General features: G+C 43.7%; 2 protein-coding genes across 4 annotated transcripts in view; both read left to right on the plus strand.

Annotated features, from left to right (window-relative positions):
- LOC115141469 (cullin-3-like) overlaps window positions 1-9,321 on the plus strand; it is a 30,339-nt gene extending 21,018 nt beyond the window's left edge. For both annotated transcript variants that reach the window (XM_029680357.2, XM_029680358.2), the window contains 7 exons: window positions 3,664-3,771; window positions 4,141-4,265; window positions 4,426-4,522; window positions 5,429-5,563; window positions 5,867-6,053; window positions 8,057-8,202; window positions 8,321-9,321. In XM_029680357.2, coding sequence (XP_029536217.1) covers window positions 3,664-3,771; window positions 4,141-4,265; window positions 4,426-4,522; window positions 5,429-5,563; window positions 5,867-6,053; window positions 8,057-8,202; window positions 8,321-8,452 — 930 coding nt within the window. In that variant the 3' untranslated portion in view covers window positions 8,453-9,321. The remainder of the gene's footprint in view (window positions 1-3,663; window positions 3,772-4,140; window positions 4,266-4,425; window positions 4,523-5,428; window positions 5,564-5,866; window positions 6,054-8,056; window positions 8,203-8,320) is intronic.
- Window positions 9,322-9,985: 664 nt separating this feature from the next.
- Window positions 9,986-21,385, plus strand: part of LOC115141470 (protein FAM124B) — a 29,705-nt gene continuing 18,305 nt past the window's right edge. Inside the window, exons 1-2 of one of the 2 annotated variants that reach the window (XM_029680359.2) lie at window positions 9,986-10,153; window positions 10,395-10,498. In XM_029680359.2, coding sequence (XP_029536219.1) covers window positions 10,428-10,498 — 71 coding nt within the window. In that variant the 5' untranslated portion in view covers window positions 9,986-10,153; window positions 10,395-10,427. Of the gene's footprint in view, window positions 10,154-10,281; window positions 10,499-21,385 lie in introns of those variants that run through there. The other variant, XM_029680361.2, reaches the window with a different exon arrangement.

Below are 21,385 nucleotides of genomic sequence, written 5' to 3' on the forward strand. Positions count from 1 at the left end.
GATTTTTGCAATGTTACGTAGATGGAAAAAAGCTGTCCTCGAAATGGTCTTGATATGTTCTTCAAAAGAGAGATCAGGGTCCAGAGTAACGCCGAGGTCCTTCACAGTTTTATTTGAGACGACTGTACAACCATTAAGATTAATTGTCTGATTCAACAGAAGATCTCTTTGTTTCTTGGGACCTAGAACAAGCATCTCTGTTTTGTCTGAGTTTAATAGTAGAAAGTTTGCAGCCATCCACTTCCTTATGTCTGAAACACATGCTTCTAGCGAGGGCAATTTTGGGGCTTCACCATGTTTCATTGAAATGTACAGCTGTGTGTCATCCGCATAGCAGTGAAAGTTAACATTATGTTTTCGAATAACATCCCCAAGAGGTCAAATATATAGTGAAAACAATAGTGGTCCTAAAACGGAACCTTGAGGAACACCGAAATTTACAGTTGATTTGTCAGAGGACAAACCATTCACAGAGACAAACTGATATCTTTCCGACAGATAAGATCTAAACCAGGCCAGAACTTGTCCGTGTAGACCAATTTGGGTTTCCAATCTCTCCAAAAGAATGTGGTGATCGATGGTATCAAAAGCAGCACTAAGGTCTAGGAGCACGAGGACAGATGCAGAGCCTCGGTCCGATGCCATTAAAATGTCATTTACCACCTTCACAAGTGCCGTCTCAGTGCTATGATGGGGTCTAAAACCAGACTGAAGCATTTCGTATACATTGTTTGTCTTCAGGAATGCAGTGAGTTGCTGCGCAACAGCCTTCTCTAAAATTTTTGAGAGGAATGGAAGATTCGATATAGGCCGGTAGTTTTTTAAATATTTTCTGGGTCAAGGTTTGGCTTTTTCAAGAGAGGCTTTATTACTGCCACTTTTAGTGAGTTTGGTACACATCCGGTGGATAGAGAGACGTTTATTATGTTCAACATAGGAGGGCCAAGCACAGGAAGCAGCTCTTTCAGTAGTTTAGTTGGAATAGGGTCCAGTATGCAGCCTGAAGGTTTAGAGGCCATGATTATTTTCATCATTGTGTCAAGAGATATAGTACTAAAACACTTGAGCATCTCTCTTGATCCTAGGTCCTGGCAGAGTTGTGCAGACTCAGGACAACTGAGGTTTGGAGGAATACGCAGATTTAAAGAGGAGTCCGTAATTTGCTTTCTAATAATCATAATCTTTTCCTCAAAGAAGTTCATGAATTTATCACGGCTAAAGTGAAAGTCATCCTCTCTTGGGGAATGCTGCTTTTTAGTTAGCTTTGCGACAGTATCAAAAAGGAATTTCGGATTGTTCTTATTTTCCTCAATTAAATTAGAAAAATAGGATGATCGAGCAGCAGTAAGGGCTCTTCGGTACTGCACGGTACCGTCTTTCCAAGCTAGTCGGAAGACTTCCAGTTTGGTGTGGCGCCATTTCCGTTCCAATTTTCTGGAAGCTTGCTTCAGAGCTTGGGTATTTTCTGTATACCAGGGAGCTAGTTTCTTATGACAAATGTTTTTAGTTTTTAGGGGTGCAACTGCATCTAGGGTATTGCGCAAGGTTAAATTGAGATCCTCAGTTAGGTGGTTAACTGATTTTTGTCCTCTGGCGTCCTTGGGTAGACAGAGGGAATCTGGAAGGACATCAAGGAATCTTTGTGTTGTCTGTGAAATTATAGCACGACTTTTGATGTTCCTTGGTTGGGGTCTGAGCAGATTATTTGTTGCAATTGCAAACATAATACAATGGTGGTCCGATAGTCCAGGATTATGAGGAAAAACATTAAGATCCACAACATTTATTCCATGGGACAAAACTAGGTCCAGCGTATGACTGTGACAGTGAGTGGGTCCAGAGACATGTTGGACAAAACCCACTGAGTCGATGATGGCTCCGAAAGCCTTTTGGAGTGGGTCTGTGGACTTTTCCATGTGAATATTAGTCACCAAAGATTAGAATATTATCTGCTATGACTACAAGGTCCGATAGGAATTCGGGGAACTCAGTGAGAAACGCTGTATATGGCCCAGGAGGCCTGTAAACAGTAGCTATAAAATGTGATTGAGTCGGCTGCATAGATTTCATGACTAGAAGCTCAAAAGACGAAAACGTCATTTTTTTTTTGCTATCGTAAATGTTAGCAACACCTCCACCTTTGCCTGGCGGCCAGCTCTAGGAAGAGTCTTGGTGGTTCCAAACTTCTTCCATTTTAAGAATGATGGAGGCCACTGTGTTCTTGGGAACCTTCAATGCATTTTTTTGGTAAACTTCCCCAGATCTGTGCCTCGACACAATCCTGTTTCGTAGCTCTACGGACAATTCCTTCGACCTCGTGGCTTGGTTTTTGCTCTGACGTGCACTGTCAACTATGAGACCTTATATAGACAGGTGGGTGTCTTTCGAAATCATGTCCAATCAATTGAATTTACTACAGGTGGTCTCCAATCAAGTTGTAGAAACATCTCAAGGAGGATCAATGGAAACAGGATGCACCTGAGCTCAATTTCAAGTCTCATTGCAAAGGGTCTGAATACTTATGGAAATAAGGTATCTGTTTTCTTAGAATTAATACATTTGCAACAATTTCTAAAAACCTGTTTTCACCTTATCATTATGAGGTATTGTGTGTAGGTTGATGAGAAAATCCATTTTAGAATAAGGCTTTAACGTAACAAAATGTGGAAAAAGTCGAGGGGTCTGAATACTTTCCGAATGCATTGTGTTGTAGCACCTTCAATACCTAATAAGTGCAACCTTAAGATTTGCAATATAAGCATATGCCAGACCTATGGTCAAATACTTTGAGTATTTGCGTTAGCCTGCTTGGGGTGCCATGTGGGCGGGGTTTGCACTTTTGGTTATTTTTGATTTGGTTCAATTGCAAAGCTAAAATATTTTAAATTATTATTAAATTGTATTTTGATCCCAGTTCTGGTACTTTACACAATGCAATACATTTTTAACTTGAACTGCACCAGTGGTGGAAAAAGTACCCAATTGTTATACTTGAGTAAAAGTAAACATACCTTAATAGAAAATAACTAAAGTAAAAGTATGTCACTCAGTAAAATACTACTTGAGTAAAAGTATTTGGCTTTAAATATACTTAAGTATCAAAAGTAGAAGTACAAATAATTTAGAATTCCTTAGATTAAGCAAACCAGACGTCACCATTTTCTTGGTTTTTTAAATTTACGGATAGCCAGGGGCACACTCGGACATCATTCATAAATAAAGCATTTGTGTTTCGTGAGTCCGCCAGGTCAGAGGCAGTAGGGATGACCAGGGATGGTCTCTTGATAAGTGCGTGAATTGCACAATTTTTCTGTGCTGCTAAGCATTTGAAATGTACAAAGTACTTTTGGGGTTCAGGGAAAATGTATGGAGTGAAAAGTACATTATTTATTTTAGGAATGTAGTGAAGTAAAATTAAAAGTTGTCAAAAATAGAAATAGTGAAGTACAGATATCCCCAAAAAGACTTAAGTTAAACATACTTTCAAGTACTACTTAAGTACTTTACACCTTTTGAACTGTACAAACTGTATGTTGAACTACAGCTCAGCTGAGTGAAGAGTCAGTGTGACAGAAACGATAATGCGAGTGAAGTGTTGTTTAATAGATCTGTATCATCCCGTATATCTCTTTCTCTTCCTCTTTCTCTGGTTCCCCTGGCCAGACGGAGTGTGGTTGCCAGTTCACCTCCAAACTAGAAGGCATGTTCCGAGACATGAGCATCTCAAACACAACCATGGACGAGTTCCGCCAACATCTACAGTCAACGGCGGTGAGACACCCACTCACAGAACCAGTCCAGTGTTGGTTCTGGGGAACATAGAGCTCGCCAGCTTGTAGTCCTAAAAAAATAGAAACTAGTTACCTCTGGTTCGTTCAGCCATTCCTATGGGGAAAGAATAGGGTTTTGGGACAAAACATATAAGATCACCTAAGCCGGTCTTTACCACAGACCATATTTTTGGCATTTATCAAAAACTCCATTCATTTTCCCATAGGCTTTGTCCAAAGAAGCCATTACTATTGCTCTCTATTTAACCTAGCTCTCTCAAAGCGAAGAGCATATCTTATGGAGCTTTTGATGGTCATTCTGACAATTGGAAACCTCAGTGAAAGACGTAGATCTAACTTCCATCCCCAGGTGTCGTTGGGTGGAGTCGATCTCACAGTGAGGGTTTTGACGACAGGTTACTGGCCAACGCAGTCCGCCACGCCCAAATGTAATATCCCCCCTTCTCCTCGACATGCATTTGAAGTCTTTAGAAGGTTTGTCTATCTCCTCTGTCCTTCACTGTATCTCATTTACTTTGCATAGCAGAGGCCATGTAATTCTCTGCTGCAGGTTGTGGAAGCGGGGTGCTGTCCTTTGTCTGTGTTTGTCTTTAATGCTGTAGTGTGTGACTGTCTTCTGATTTTGTGGCCATAGATTTTATCTGGCAAAACACAGCGGCAGGCAGCTTACATTGCAGCATCACATGGGCTCTGCAGACCTCAATGCCACCTTCTACGGGCCAATCAAAAAGGTATGCAGGGGACAGCCTTTGACTGGCTGGCAGGTATACAGACTGATGCACGCACACACACACACCACTAATGTCAACATCAGGCCTTGATAACAGCAGGTGTATGAAGGCTGTACTTGTCTTTGAATATGGCATGAACATTGATGTGTGGGGGGGCTACAGTTGAAGTCAGAAGTTTACATCCACTTAGGTTGGAGTCATTAAAACTAGTTATTCAACCACTCCACACATTTCTTGTTTAACAAACTATAGTTTTGGCAAGTTGGTTAGGACATCTACTTTGTGCATGACACAAGTAATTTTTCCAACAATTGTTTACAGACAGATTATCTCACTTATAATTCACTGTATCACAATTCCAGTGGGTCAAAAGTTTACATACACTAAGAAAATTCCAGAAAATGATGTCATGGCTTTAGAAGCTTCTGATAGGCTAATTCACATCATTTGAGTCAATTGGAGGTGTACCTGTGGATGTATTTCAAGGCCTACCTTCAAACTCAGTGCCTCTTTGCTTGACATCATGGGAAAATCAAAAGAAATCAGCCAAGACCTCAGAACAAAAATTGTAGACCTCGACAAGTCTGGTTCATGCTTGGGAACAATTTCCAAACTCCTGAAGGTACCACGTTCATCTGTACAAACAATAGTACGCAAGTATAAACCCCATGGGCCCACAGAGCCATCATACCACTCAGGAAGGAGATGCATGTATGTATGTATGTATGTATGTATGTATGTATGTATGTATGTATGTATGTATGTATGTAAACTTCCGACTTCAACTGTATGTGTTTATATAAGCATGACATAGTCAGTGATTGAACAGAGGCTACATTGATTACTCCTGTGTGACTGAGTTACCTGAAGGCGGCCGGCCGGTTGTGACCTCTCCTCTCCTCCCAGGAGGACGGCTTGGAGGTGGGGGTGGGCGGTGCCCAAGTAACAGGCTCCAACACCAGGAAGCACATACTGCAGGTGTCCACCTTCCAGATGACAATACTCATGATCTTCAACAACCGGGAGAAGTCCATGTTTGAGGTACAGCTGCTAATTGAATGCGTAGCACATCACAGAATAAAGTCAAGTTTGTAAGGAGGGATGTATTTGGGCAAAGTGATATCTTTATTATATGTGCAGGATGTTCAAGTTTGTGGTCTAGCAATGTCTTTCCCTGAGGGAATGAATAAAGTTATATTGAACTGAAAAAGTTAGACACTCTTGTTTCTCTAAAAAAATCAGTTATTATTTGGTTTCAGCATAGTGCAGTCATGGATCAAAGGATCCCTCTGCCTCATCTCCATCTCTCCTCTTTGTCCCCATCTCTCACTCTCTGCTGTGTAGGAGATCCAGCAGGAGACAGACATCCCAGAGAGGGAGCTAGTGCGAGCGCTGCAGTCGCTGGCCTGCGGGAAGCCCACCCAGCGGGTCCTCACCAAGGAGCCCAAGTCCAAGGAGATCGAGAACGGTCATGTGTTCACCGTCAACGACCAGTTCACCTCCAAGCTGCACCGCGTCAAGATCCAGACAGGTAGACAAACCCAGTTAGCCATACAGACCGGTCTTGTAGAACACAGATTTAAAGATCTATGGCAGTAGTTCTTAACCTGGGTTCGATCGAACCCCAGGGGTTCGGTGAGTCAGTCTCAGGGGTTCGGCGGAGGTCAAGACACACATCCGACGCATATGAATCGTGATGACACGCCCCGCTTGCGGATGATTTGCAATGCCAAGTTGAGTAATTCTAGTCTAGCACCTGCAAAACTAAGAACACTTCCTTAAGCTGCATGGAGATGGGAAATACAAGAACAAACGCTCGCTGAATTCAAGATGAAGAGAGCCAGATTCGATGAAAAGGCTACTCTGCCTGTTCTCGGCTTTGTACCCAGCAACAAACCGATCCTTTCACCAATGGTGTGTTGTTTGCCCTGCTTTGCGATCAGGTAAGCAACTTCGTACGATGCTGTGAGGAACGGTTTGTTGCTGGTGGTTATCCCGGGGACAGGTGCTGAATCGTGTTTTTGCCGTGCGTGTGGAATTAGCCCTGTTTTTGCAAGAGCACCAACATTGTCATGCAGATTGCTACAAAAATTCTGAGTTCATTCTCATTTTAGCGTACGTGGCTGATATCTTCGCAGCTCTCAATCATCTCAATCCAAAGATGCAGGGCGGTGGAGTCAACATCATCGAAGCGGAGGAAAACCTGAAGGCTTTTCAAAAAAAGCTACCGTTATGGAAACGACGAACAGAGAATGATAACTTCGCAAACTTTTCCCTGCTGGACGACTGTGTAAGTAAGATCGAAGATGTATCTGGAATCGGAGACATTTCTGCACCCGCGAAACTGAAGCAAGCAATTGCCACGCACTTAGATGAGCTTGCAAAGTCTCTCGACGGATACTTCCCTACAAGAGAGTCATATCCAGCATGGGTGAGACAGCCGTTCACGTTTAGTGTTGAGACAACAGATGTCAATGATGAATACCTCGATGAAATCATTGAAATTCAGCAGAGCCAGGATCAACAGCAACTCTTCAGAACAACAACGCTTTCATCATTTTGGCGTCAACAAATGGTAACGTACCCTGTTATTGCTAAGAAAGCTCTCGAGATTTTCATACCGTTTTTTACAACATATCTTTGTGAGCAATCCTTTTCGAGGATACTGGACATAAAAATGAAGAAAAGGAACAGACTTTGTTGCGAAAATGACATGAGAGTGGCACTTGCCAAGGTGAAGCCGCGCATTTCTGAACTGGTCTCCGAAAGGCAACAGCAGAAGTCACACTGATTTGCAGTATGTTTTTGTTTTTGTGTGAAAATCATGTTTTGATGATTTTGTTCTTTGAACACAGTGATGTTGACGCACAGTTCATTTTGTGCACCAGTAAAATATATACCTATGTTTTGAATTTGAAAAAAATCACATTTTTTTCCAATTAAGGGTTCGGTGAATGCGCATATGAAACTGGTGGGGTTCAGTACCTCCAACAAGGTTAAGAACCACTGATCTATGGCATGCAAAACCAAAATGGCACAAAAACAACCAGGATTTATTTTGTTTCAACATTGGTTTCTGAAGCATGGCGTTGAACTGTATGCATACCAACCTTCTAGGGTCATTCTAACCACAGAATTATAATGAGATTCTATTTCTCTGATTCTACCTCAGATAGTTTTAGTGAAAACACAACTGATCTCCACTCGTCTGGATAGTCCAGCCAAAGATTTACCTGTGTAGCGTGAATTTATTTTTATTTAACTAAGCAAGTCGGTTAAGAACAAAGTCTTATTTACAATGTCGGCCTAACCCGGATGACGCTGTGCCAATTGGGTGCCGCCCTATGGGACTCCCAATCACGTCCGGATGTGATACAGCCTGGATACGAATCAGGGACTGTAGTGATGCCTCTTGTACTTAGATGCAGTGCCTTAGACCGCTGCGCCACTTGGGAGCCCAATGATATAGTCCTGTGCGTGTAGCTGTTAGATGAGGTGCCTGGCTGAAACTGGTTTCCTTGTGTTGGTCGCTAGTCGCCGCTAAGCAAGGAGAGACTGACCCGGAGAGGAAGGAGACGCGGCAGAAAGTGGACGATGATAGGAAGCACGAGATCGAGGCGGCCATCGTCCGCATCATGAAGTCTAGAAAGAAGATGCAGCATAACGTGTTGGTAGCAGAGGTCAGTGGAATACAGTGTATGAACATTGAGGTGTTTCGGGGTACTTCTGTCTATACCTCTCAGTAATTAGATGTAAGATCCGGTTCTGATTGTGTCTATGTTTGTACCATCTCTCCAGGTCACCCAGCAATTGCGATCGCGATTCCTCCCCAGTCCTGTAGTCATCAAGAAGCGCATTGAAGGACTCATTGAGCGGGAATATTTGGCACGGACACCGGAGGATCGCAAAGTGTACACTTATGTAGCATAAGGGCGTGAATTCAATCAAACTTGACACAAAAATAAACAATACTTTTTTTGGGGGGGGGGGGGGGGGGTCTTGTGTTATGTGTATGACTTGGAAACTTGGAAGTTTGTCTGATACTGGGAAGCTTACCTTTCTTTCATTGGAAAAAAAGACAAGGTTTTTAAAATATATTTTAGCTAAATGGAGGGATTGGATATAGTTTTGTTACAGTTTCATGTTCCTTATGTGGCCTTGGGGAGAATTTGGGCGGAGAGTGGGAAATGCATCAAATGTACTGCATTTATAAACAAAGGAAAAGTACTGCCCAATAAACAAAGGAAAAGAAAACTAGCATAAACAAAACATATACCAAGCGACTGTGGGTTGGCTACACAAAGACCAAGAAAATATTTGATATTTCTCCCGTTTTAAATGTTGATGTAAATGTGTTTGTGTTTTTTCGAGGCACCATGCTGGTTGTACAGGTTGTCAGACACTATTGGCCTTTTTTTCCCCTCTAGGACTTTAATCAAAGAGAAGAGGACATGGATGTTGTTGCTGGTTTGCAGAGAACAGTAGCAGTTGCTTGATAGCATGCTTTATCTTATGGAGTGCTCTATACAAGGTGTATGTTTTTTTCTTTTTCAATGGGGCCTATTGTAAAATTGGATCGTCAGCCCAGAAATATTTCTCTCCTTGGAATTGTAGGTTCTTCCCAATGCAGATCACAAAGGGAAGTTCATTTTTTTCTTATTGCATTTCAATTGGAACCAATTTATCACCATGTTTTAATGTGTATAAATTGTAAATAATTGTACTCACTAAAGTGGACTGTACAGGGCCTAGTTTTCATCATATTAAGTGTAGAAAAATAAATTGTACAACGAAGGGAATTTTGCCTCCTACCTGTTTCACAACTGCCTAGTGTATTCCTCTCTGAGAGCAGAGAAAGCCACACTAAAATTGTCTTTACTGTGAAATATCTGCTCTTCTGACCATAATTTAAGCCTAATGCATAATGGGAACCACAGTCAAACTGTTACACAGCCATGAAGAGGAATTCAACATAACCATTTGTATTGCTTTCAGCCAACTTTGAGTCTGCACTTGCTTTAGAACTGCAATGTTTCTTACTGAATCCCCTCAAGTGGATGTTAATTTCTCAGTGTGCTATTAATTTGGTTGAGGCAACATGACATGGGATAAATGTGCATCTCACAAATAATACAGACAGCTGCTATGACAAGTTAATGTTGATTATTAGAAAAATAATTTATTAATGAGACCTTTGTGGCCAACAGACGATGCCAATTATAGTCTCCAATGTTCCAGAATGGCTACCACAGAACTAGAATCATTATATTTCCTATGTCTACAAACAAATCACAAGCTAGAACACATCAAGCATTTGGCAATGTAACAAGGTCTAAAATGGGGCATAGGTGCCAGGGTTGTTAATGCTCTTTAACAGAAATGTGACAGATGATGGCCTAATTTTCTTAGGATTCCATTCTCATTTACATTACGGAAGTGGTATTACCTCCTTTGCCCCTCAAAGTCTAGTTAACCCGTCTGGACTATCCTTTGTCTGCTCATACGTGACGGTGAGACGACTGCCATCTGGCGCTATTCTGCATATTATTTTCCTCATTTAGAGTAGACTAAGCCCTTTCTCCCATTTTTCATTTATTCTGGTCAACTCTGCACGTATTTATTCATGTGCTGGTGAGTAGACACGACTTTTCTATTCATCCTTTTTTTTTTACAGACTTCCTAAATGACATTCTACTCCCTGTATAAAATAGCTATGTCTAAAGGTACCAGTACAGCAGATGACGTCAGTGTCCCAGCTAGAACGATGCTCGTAAAAAAAAAAGACTTTGCTAACGGGCTGACTGAACGGTGCCAATTCTTGTCATCAGTCTAGAAGTTAGGGCCACTACAAAACATGTGCATCTCTCCATAGGACTCGATTGAAGTCCGGTGGCATTATCGGACAATGCTACGAAGATCGATTCTATTCAACGGAACCGTTGATGAAAACGTGGATTCGGGAGCTGAGACTGCCGAGTGAGTTCCTTAAGCTAGTTAGCTAGCTAGCATTTGTTTGCGGTATCCAAGTACTGGCAAGATGTGAATCATTACCATTTCCCTTTGTGCAGTATAAGTTCCCCAGCTAAATCTACTTCAGTGTTTTCTATCAACGTTACAGGCGGTGTGATTAGCTAACGTTAGTAATTTAAAACGAGTCACATATAACTTAGTGGGTGGGAATCACTAGCTAGCTACAATCGCTAAATATAGTTTGCCGAACGTTTTTGCATGCAACATCAGCCCAAACAGGCAATTGTAAATGGTCAACCTATTTCTGGTCTAAATTAGCTAGGTAGCTACAGTTACACTTATAATCTTATTGTGTCAACTTACAAGTAAGATAACTTAATGTGGTTTACTAACCTTAACTAGCTAGCATTTTTGTTTCACTGTTGGCTTGATTGTTGCTGTTTAGTTACCAGCTGGGCTTCTAACTCACCACATAGCCGTTGTCATAGTAACGAAAGATGCATGTTTCCACGGCGAGATGACACTGATGGGCTAGGAACGTACAGAGAAGGAGCTGCCAGATAATAGTCTGGAAGTAAAGTCGCACTGGGAGGCACATTTGAAATTGAATACATTAAGCAAGGTGGAAAAGGTCGCATTAATACACTATGTAAATGTATTTTCGGGAGGGTTGTGGTCACCATTCATGTAATACATTAAATATATACATCTGTCTGTGCCCAATAATGTTTGTACCGTGTTTTATGCTGCTGCGATGTTTGCCACCATGTTGTTGTCATGTGTCTCACTATGTCGTGTTGTCTCTTGTTAGTTCTGTTTTGTCCTATATTTTTATTTAATGTATTCTTAATCCCAGCCCCTGTCCCCGCAGGAGGTCTTTTGGAAGGCCATCATTGTAAATTAGAATTTGTTCTTAACTGACTTGCCTAGTTAAACACAGGTTAAATCATGGCTTAAGGGCAGTATCCAAGCACTCCGCATTGCATCGAGCGTAAGAACAGCCCTTAGCCATGGTATATTGGCCATTTACCACAAACCCACGAGGTGCCGTATTGCTATTATAAACTTGTTACCAATGTAAAAATACATATTTTGTCATACCCCTGATATACCACGGCTGTCAGAACCACCCAGTTTATAATGTGAATTCACACCACACCACACCACCTCGTTATTGCTTAAATATACAACAACTAGTTTGGCAACTAGGTTTGACCTCCAGCCAATTTGTTCCTGAGCTTGTCGGTGGCCAGAATATAATTAGCCTATTAACAAATAGGTTACTAGCTGCCCAATTCATAGCCCTACACTACACATTTAACTTGGTTATTGGGCAAATCAATTCAATTACTAATAATTTCTTTCTGATTAGTGGTAAAATCACCTATGTCTATTAATAGGACATATGTTAACCGTTAATCGGTTAGCTGCTGAAAATACATTTGACCGGTCGGTCATGCTTATGCTTATCGGTCTATAGGACATTTGCATACTTTTGTGGAATTAAATTGGTGCTATTACAATTTTCTGCGGCCTTTGAAGCATTCTAGTACAGTTAAATAGTTGTAACACACATACTGACCAAAACGTTATTTTGTTGGCATTTACTTTTTCCCCCATTACCAGTAAAACATAATCAAAACATTTCTCTCACTTACTTCCTGTGCTGTTTCGTTGTTCAGTCTCAACCAGGATTTCATCATGCATGTCAAGCAGTGAAGTTTCAGCTCTGTCCGTGGCCTCTTCCTCGGTGCGCACTGTCACACTGTGTCCGTTTCCATCTTGTCCAGCTGTGTCTAACGTTTCACGTAAAGCCTATTTCTTGTCGGCATCGAAGTAGCGGTCCTTGTATCGAGCATGGTGGCGACATAGTAAAGAGGCTCGGAGAGAATACCACCAAATTGCTTGTTCACAGCCTCTTGAGTACTTTTGCAAGTTTTAACCCCATGGTATGTGTCGGCAATTTTGCTGAGCAGGCGTTTTAATGCCATGACAGAGGGTATCACTTTTGCTGCAGACTTGCAGACTCGAGTCAGTTGTTCAAATGGAGCTAGGAGTGTGTTCATGTTTCAAACATGTTCTCAAATGCCATTGAAATGGCAGCAGCGGTATGAGAACCAGCCACCATCTTCAACATGCAATACAGCATTCCTCAGTACGAAATCCTCGTCAACCCACTGTGCTGCCAGACTCCGCATGATCATGGAGCTGACATCACTGGTCCAAATGTCAGTCGTGAAGCTAATAGCAGTGACACCCATAGCATGTAGCTCATAGATGTGCGTTTCAACAATACTGTGTAACTTCGGTAGGGCAACATCTGAAAAATTGCGCGTACTTAGTAGTGTGTACTGGTGCTCGACCAGTCGGCGAAAGCCAACATCATCCACGACAGAGATCGGTTGATAGTCAATGAATTCCATTTCACCTTTTTGAGTTGTCTCGCTGAAATGTTCTTATTCTTTGAAATGACTGCTCGACTTAACTTGTTTAGTTCTTGGAAGTGTGCTCTTGGTATTTTTCTGCTTTTGTTCCATATAGCGCTGTATTTTTCGTGCCGTCATTACGTTATCTACCTATGTTATATAGGTATGCACATCAGCATTAAACTAGACATCGGGCCGAAGTTGGCATTTTTAGCTAATATCATCCGATTCCAATATGCTTACCGATATATCATACATCCCTAGTCATCATGCATATTATTTATCACAGCAAACAGAGCCTAGTTTGGGAAGCAGAATAGCCTACCACCTGTCAGACAGCCCGAGAGTAGCTCCTCAAAAATTCTGTAGGCTACTGGAGTGAAACCTACTTTTGTAAGACCAGTCATTGCGCAACAAATAACACGTGATTGCATTTAGAATTGTTAACTTGTGGCCACGATTTAAAAGGAGCTATTTTTATTTCTCAATCTCAACTCTTAATTAAAGTACTATCAGCATTTCACCCACCACATTGCAGTGTGAGTTTGAGGCAGTATAATTGTTTGAAACCTGAATATTTTACTTTACTTCAAATAATAAGAGTACCTTGCTTCAAAGTAGCCTTGCATCCGTAGAAACAGAGGCAATTATTTTATAAAGCCTTCCTCATTAACCAGCATTTCTCTCTTGTTCTATTTGTAGTGTTTTTGGTTTGATTACCTATAGAATAACTGGACAGAAGAGAAGAGGTTCGTTGGGAAACTTTACTAATCCAAACCATGGTAGTACAACACAGGGGCATGTTCGAGGCAGCACGTTTTCTCAACGTATCAAAATTAAGAGGTCACAGTATTAACCAATCAAGTAAGTGATAATCTTATCTAGGCAGATTACCATGTTAATAGACCAATATATTACACTCGTTTACACCGTGACATCTCACATATACATTTTTAAGCATTACCACAATTGTAAACTAAGCCCCATTTTGTTTTTCAGTCTTTGAATTCAATAATCTTTGAACTGAACAGTCTTGTTTTTGTTACTTACAGGTTAAGTGTTTTCGGAACATTACAGATCCTTTCAGGATACCTACATTCCTCATTTATTTTGTGGGACTCCTTGAGCTTGCTGGAGTTGGTAAGTTTCCAGTGTTGGCTAGGCAACTTGACTTGGGCTGAGGTTGCTGTCCAGGAACGTTGGTGAGCGGTCAGAACTTTAGCTGTCTATTAGATATCAGTCAGAACTGGAGCTGTCTGTGAGATATCGGGGGATGTCCTCTAGGGTTGACAGCTCTCTGTCCTCCGTTAAGTAGTCCTGTTTGTCTAAGGCACTGCATTGCAGTGCTAGCTGTGCCACTAGAGATCCTGGTTCGAGTCCAGGCTCTGTCGCAGCCGGCCGCGACCGGGAGACCTATGGGGCAGTGCACAATTGGACCAGCGTCGTCCATGTTAGGGGAGGGTTTGGCCGGCAGGGATGTTCTTGTCCCATTGCGCTCTAGTGATTCGCAATGCACGCTGACCCTGTCGCCAGGTGTACTGTGTTTCCTCCGACACATTGGTGCGGCTGGCTTCCGGGTTAAGCGGGCGTTGTCAAGAAGCAGTGCAGCTTGGCTGGGTTATGTTTCGGGGGACGCACAGCTCTCGATCTTCGCCTCTCCCGAGTCCGTACAGGAGTTGCAGCGATGAGACAAGACTGTAACTACCACTTGGATACCACAAAATTGGGGAGAATAAGGGATAAAAAAAAAGTTGTCCCTTTTAGCACCTCTCCATAGCAACATGTGAACAGTGTGTTTGTCTGTCCTGAATGAGGTAAGTCACAGGTCCCAGTCTCTGGATTACTGTCGCCTGAACTGTCTTCCTCCTGGAAAACTCGAAGGTGTAGTCCACCATGGTCATGGTGTTTATTTTGTTTGCCTTGTTTTTTAGCGAAGTCAGGTCGGAGTTGGTTGAAGGGTGTTCAGACTTGGCAATTCAGGAAGAGCTCGACTGGGTCCTACCTGGGACTGTGTGAGGGGTACTGCGGTACAGGGGCTGAAAGTTGGCGAAGTGATGCTTGAGCAAGACAGTTGATAGTCTGTTATCCTCCCAAGATGTTTTTCATCAGAGCTCGCTTGAATATCTGGACTGACCTTTCTGCTGCACCATTCGAGACAGGATGGTAGGCATTTTAATTTTTTAATTTTACCTTTATTTAACCAGGCAAGTCAGTTAAGAACACATTCTTATTTTCAATGACGGCCTGGGAACAGTGGGTTAACTGCCTGTTCAGGGGCAGAACGACAGATTTGTACCTTGTCAGCTCGGGGGTTTGAACTCGCAACCTTCCGGTTACTAGTCCAACGCTCTAACCACTAGGCTACGCTGCCGCATGAACAAGGGTCTGCTTGATTCTGTCATTTTTTTTTTAGGAATTGTTTGAAATCGGACCAGTTGGGGTCCGTTATCTGAGACCATTTCTTCGCACAATCTATAGGCTGTGAACAGGCTTCGTACCTTTTCGATGAGGTTCGTTGATGTCATTGAAGACCACTTTGAATGGCTGTCGATGAGCACTAAAACGTTCTGCTTTTCCTTTTCAGCAAAGGTGATGTGAATTCTCTGCCACACCCTCTCGGGCCATCTCCAAACATGAAGTGGTGCGACAGCTGGCATCTTCTGTATTGTTTGGCAGATTTGTCAACTCTGCACTTTCTTCTCTGTCACGGTCCAACCCTGGCCACCAGATGTAGCTACGGGTTAAGGCCTCCATCTGACAGATGCCAGGATGTTTGTGGTGATAGTCCTCCAACAGTCTCTGTCTATGCTGGGGGTATGATCACTCACAAACCCCAGCGTACACAGCCTTGATCTTCAGACAACTTGTGTCTTCACATGAAGTATGGTTTCAGTACTTCATCCGTCACCTTTCTTGGCCACCCATTTACAGTGTAACTCCAAACCTTGCTGAGTAGCGGATCATTTCTTGTACTTTGTCTTTCTCTTCTCTTGGTAGTCTTGACAACGCCATCTGCATTACTGTGATCAGTTGACTTTCGGTATTCAATGTCGTAGTTGTACGCCAGGAGTAGGAGTGCCCATCTTTGCATTCTCAATGCTGCTAAAATTGGAACCATAACCTTGGGTCCCAAAATAGCCAGCAAAGGCTTGCAACCAGTGATTAATGTAAACTTTCATCCGTATAGGTACTTATGAAACTTCATGACTCTGAAGATGATTGACAGGGCCTTATTTTTATTTTCTGCGTCTGATAGCGTCTGCAAAATAAAAACAATGGGTTTTTCTTCTCAATTGTCCATGATGTGGGAGATCACGGCGCCCACACCATATGGTGATGCCTCACAGGCAAGCTTGAGGTGTCGTAGTGCACCAGGACATTACTCTGTAGAAGCAGTTGTTTGCTTTTCTCAAACACTGCATCGCATGCGGCAGTCCAACTCCATGGTTCTTCTATTCTTAACAGGTTGTGCAACAGCTGGAGCAAGGTTGACAGGTCCGATAGTAATCAGTCATAATACTTTAGCAGGCCTAAGAACGACTTCAGTTCTGTTATGTTGGTTGGCTTGGGTGCTTTGATGGCTAAAACTTTTTTTTATCTGTGGGATGCAGTCCGTATCAATTTTATGGCCCAAGTATTCCACGCTGCTTTGTAAAAACTTGCACGTTGAGAGTTTCATTCGTACTCTGTACATTTCCAGACATTTGAGCACTTCATCCAGATGTTCTTCTTTAGAACCATCCGGGATGAGGATGTCATCCAGGGAACAGGTGACATGTTCGATTGCTTGTAAGATCTGGTCCTTGACCGACTGAAACATTGAAGGAGCACTTGAGACACCGTAGCTGAGGTGTATACATACCTGTACAGCCCACTGTGAGTGTTGATTTTCAGATATTTCTCTGTGTCCAACTAGAGCTGCTGGTAGGCGTGCCAGATATCTAATTTGCTGAACGATGTCCCTCCAGCTAGTGCAGCGAATAAGTCCTCAGTGTTTGGTAAGGGGTAAGTCTCACGCTCTGGTTGGTGACCTTATAATCGCCACATATCCGAGTAGATTTGTCACTCTTTGGAATGATGACAATTGGTGCGGGCCAGTAACTCCTTTCGACTTTGATCTTTGTCTCCTCAAGCTTATCCAACACCTTGTCCACTACTTCCTTCAATGAGTATAGCACCGATTTTGCCTTTTGGAAAATGGGCTGAGTATCAGGATGCGTCATAACCTTTTTATTTTGATATCTTAGAAATTTGGCCCTTCTGAAAACTACCTGGTGGCTCTGTAGTACAGCTTTGAATGCCGGGTCTGGCTGTCACAGCCTTCTCCACTGAAAACATGTTCTGCCAATTCAGCTTTTCTCGAGCCAGTTACGGCCCATCAGTGCAGGTCTGTCTCCTTTTGACAATTACTAATGGCAAAGTCGCATTTTGTTTTTCATACTACACTGGCTCTTTAACATACCCTAGCGAAGGAATTTTCTCACCTGATTAGGTAGTCAACGCAGTTACAGGTTTCTTTAACTACAGGTGAGACAGAGCAATGGTAACACACTTCTGAGACCAGAGAAACAGCGGCCCCTGTCTAACTGCATGTCCAAAATTGTTAACCCTAACCCATCCAAATTCTTCCCATTGGAAGTAGTGTAAACTGTATTCACTGCATTTACATGATTTGAGCCTCTCTTGCTTTCCCTGAATATTCCAAGAACACCAGGGAGTTAACACCATTGACAATGCAATCTCACATGCCTTTCTGAATGTTAGATCCTTCTCTGCTAGCATCTTGTGCTGCATAGCTTCAGAGCACAGTCAAATTCAAATAAAATATTGTATCTGTCACATACACATTGTTAGCATATGTTAATGCGAGTGTAGCGAAATGCTTGTGCTTCTAGTTCCGGCAGTGCAGTAATATCTAACAAATTCACAATGACTACCTTACACACACACACACACACACACACAATGTAAGGGGATGTAATAAGTATATGTACATATATGGATGTGTGATGGCCGTGCGGCACAGGCAAGATGCAATAGATGGTATAAAATACAGTTTATACATATGAGATGAGTAATGTAGGATATGTAAACATTATTAAAGTGGCATTATTTAAAGTGACTAGTGATACCATTTATTAAAGTGGTCAGTGATATGAGTATGTATGTTTGAAGCAGCCTCTGTGTTTGTGATTGCTGTAAGATAGAAGGTGTTTTTCAGTCTCTCGGTCCCAGCTTTGATGCACCTGTACTGACCTCGCCTTCTGGATGATAGCGGGGTGAACAGGCAGTGGCTCGGGTGGTTGTTGTCCTTGATGATCTTTTTGGCCTTCCTGTGGCATCGGGTGCTGTAGGTGTCCTGGAGGGCAGGTAGTTTGCCCCCGGTGATGCATTGTGCAGACCGCACTACCTTCTGGAGAGCCTTGCGGTTGAACTTAACTTTCCACCTTCACTACTGTCCCGTCAATGTGGATAGGGGGGTGCTCCCTCTGCTGTTTCCCGAAGTCCACAATCATCTCCTTTGTTTTGTTGATATTGAGTGAGTTTTTTTTCCTGACATCACACTCCGAGGGCCCCCACCTCCTCCATGTAGGCTGTTTTGGGTAATCAAGCCTACCATTGTAGTGTTGTCTGCTACAGACCAGTATCCCTTTCTTTTTTCTCTCCAAAACTCTTGAACGTGCCGTCCTTGGCCAGCTCTCCCGCTATCTCTCTCAGAATGACCTTCTTGATCCAAATCAGTCAGGTTTCAAGACTAGTCATTCAACTGAGACTGCTCTTCTCTGTATCACGGAGGCGCTCCGCACTGCTAAAGCTAACTCTCTCTCCTCTGCTCTCATCCTTCTAGACCTATCGGCTGCCTTCGATACTGTGAACCATCAGATCCTCCTCTCCACCCTCTCCGAGTTGGGCATCTCCGGCGCGGCCCACGCTTGGATTGCGTCCTACCTGACAGGTCGCTCCTACCAGGTGGCGTGGCGAGAATCCGTCTCCTCACCACGTGCTCTCACCACTGGTGTCCCCCAGGGCTCTGTTCTAGGCCCTCTCCTATTCTCGCTATACACCAAGTCACTTGGCTCTGTCATAACCTCACCTGGTCTCTCCTATCATTGCTATGCAGACGACACACAATTAATCTTCTCCTTTCCCCCTTCTGACGACCAGGTGGCGAATCGCATCTCTGCATGTCTGGCAGACATATCAGTGTGGATGACGGATCATCACCTCAAGCTGAACCTCGGCAAGACGGAGCTGCTCTTCCTCCCGGGAAGGACTGCCCGTTCCATGATCTCGCCATCACGGTTGACAACTCCATTGTGTCCTCGTCCCAGAGCGCTAAGAACCTTGGCGTGATCCTGGACAACACCCTGTCGTTCTCAAATAACATCAAGGCGGTGGCCCGTTCCTGTAGGTTCATGCTCTACAACATCCGCAGAGTACGACCCTGCCTCACACAGGAAGCGGCGCAGGTCCTAATCCAGGCACTTGTCATCTCCCGTCTGGATTACTGCAACTCGCTGTTGGCTGGGCTCCCTGCCTGTGCCATTAAACCCCTACAACTCATCCAGAACGCCGCAGCCCGTCTGGTGTTCAACCTTCCCAAGTTCTCTCACGTCACCCCGCTCCTCCGCTCTCTCCACTGGCTTCCAGTTGAAGCTCGCATCCGCTACAAGACCATGGTGCTTGCCTACGGAGCTGTGAGGGGAACGGCACCTCAGTACCTCCAGGCTCTGATCAGGCCCTACACCCAAACAAGGGCACTGCGTTCATCCACCTCTGGCCTGCTCGCCTCCCTACCACTGAGGAAGTACAGTTCCCGCTCAGCCCAGTCAAAACTGTTCGCTGCTCTGGCCCCCCAATGGTGGAACAAACTCCCTCACGACGCCAGGACAGCGGAGTCAATCACCACCTTCCGGAGACACCTGAAACCCCACCTCTTTAAGGAATACCTAGGATAGGATAAAGTAATCCTTCTCCCCCCCCCCCTTAAAAGACCTAGATGCACTATTGTAAAGTGGCTGTTCCACTGGATGTCATAAGGTGAAAGCACCAATTTGTAAGTCGCTCTGGATAAGAGCGTCTGCTAAATGACTTAAATGTAAAATGTAAAATGTCTGCAAACTTGATGATTGAGTTGGAGGCGTGCATGGCCACGCAGTCATGGGTGAACAGGGAGCACAGGAGAGGGCTGAGAAAGCACCCCCCTCTGGGGCCCCAGGGTTGAGGAGCAGCGGGGTGGAGATGTTGTTTCCTACCTTCACCACCTGGGGGCAGCCCGTCAAAGTCCAGTACGCAGTTGCACAGGGTGGGGTTCGAGACCCAGTGCCTCAAGCTCAATGATGAGCTTGGAGGGAACTATGGTGTTGAATGCTGAGCTGTAGTCAATGAACAGCATTCTTACATAGGTATTCCTCTTGTCCAGATGGAAAAGGTAGGATGGAGATGATCCTTGACTAGTCTCTCAAAGCACTTCATGATGACAGAAGTGACTGCTATAGGGCAATAGTCATTTAGTTCAGTTACCTTTGCTCTCTTGGGAACAGTCCACAGCATTCTCACGTAGATGTTATTTTTGTCCAGGTGGGAAAGTGCAGTGGAGTGCAATAGAGACTGTGGATATGTTGGTGCATCCCTAATTAATAGGCCTACCTACTCTATTAAAATATATTCATCTTACTTTATTTCTCTAATGCCAAACTAGTGTGTCTTGTTTGCAACAAAAATCGCAGTTTACCAAGAATTGTCTGAGAATCTGAGCATGCTACTTTTCAAAAGTAGATTTTTCACCCTGGTCATGAGGCCCGAGTCCCGATGCAGAAAGGAGGTAGGCCTATTTTAAGGAGTGCACGTGTAGCCATGAAGTGCTTTGAAAGGCTGGTCATGGCTCACATCAACACCATCATCCCAGAAACCTTAGACCTACTCCAGTTTGCATATCGCCTTAACAGATCCACAGATGACGCAATCTCTATTGCACTCCACACTGCCTTTTCCCACCTGGACAAAAAGAACACATACGTGAGAATGCTTTTCATTGATGGCCTCCCGAGTGGCACAGTGATCTAAGGCACTGCATCGCAGTGCTAACTGTGCCACTAGAGATTCTGGTTCAAGTCGAGGCTCTGTCTCAGCCGGCCGCGACCGGGAGACCCATGGGGCACAATAGGCCCAGCGTCCTCCGGGTTAGGGGGAGGGTTTGGCAGGGATGTTCTTGTCCCATCGCGCTCTAGTGACTCCTGTGGCGGGCCAGGCGCAATGTACACAGTCGCCAGGTGTACATTGTTTCCTCCGACACATTGGTGCGGCTGGCTTCCGGGTTAAGCGGGCATTGTGTTTCGGAGGACGCACGGCTCTCAACCTTCGCCTCTCCTGAGTCCGTACGGAAGGAAGTTGCAGCGATGGGACAAGGCTGTAACTACCCATTTGGATACCACGATATAGGGGTCAAAAAAATAAATAAATGCTG

This window comes from Oncorhynchus nerka, linkage group LG14 (genome assembly GCF_034236695.1).
Source record: "Oncorhynchus nerka isolate Pitt River linkage group LG14, Oner_Uvic_2.0, whole genome shotgun sequence".
NCBI classification, from domain to species: domain Eukaryota; kingdom Metazoa; phylum Chordata; class Actinopteri; order Salmoniformes; family Salmonidae; genus Oncorhynchus; species Oncorhynchus nerka.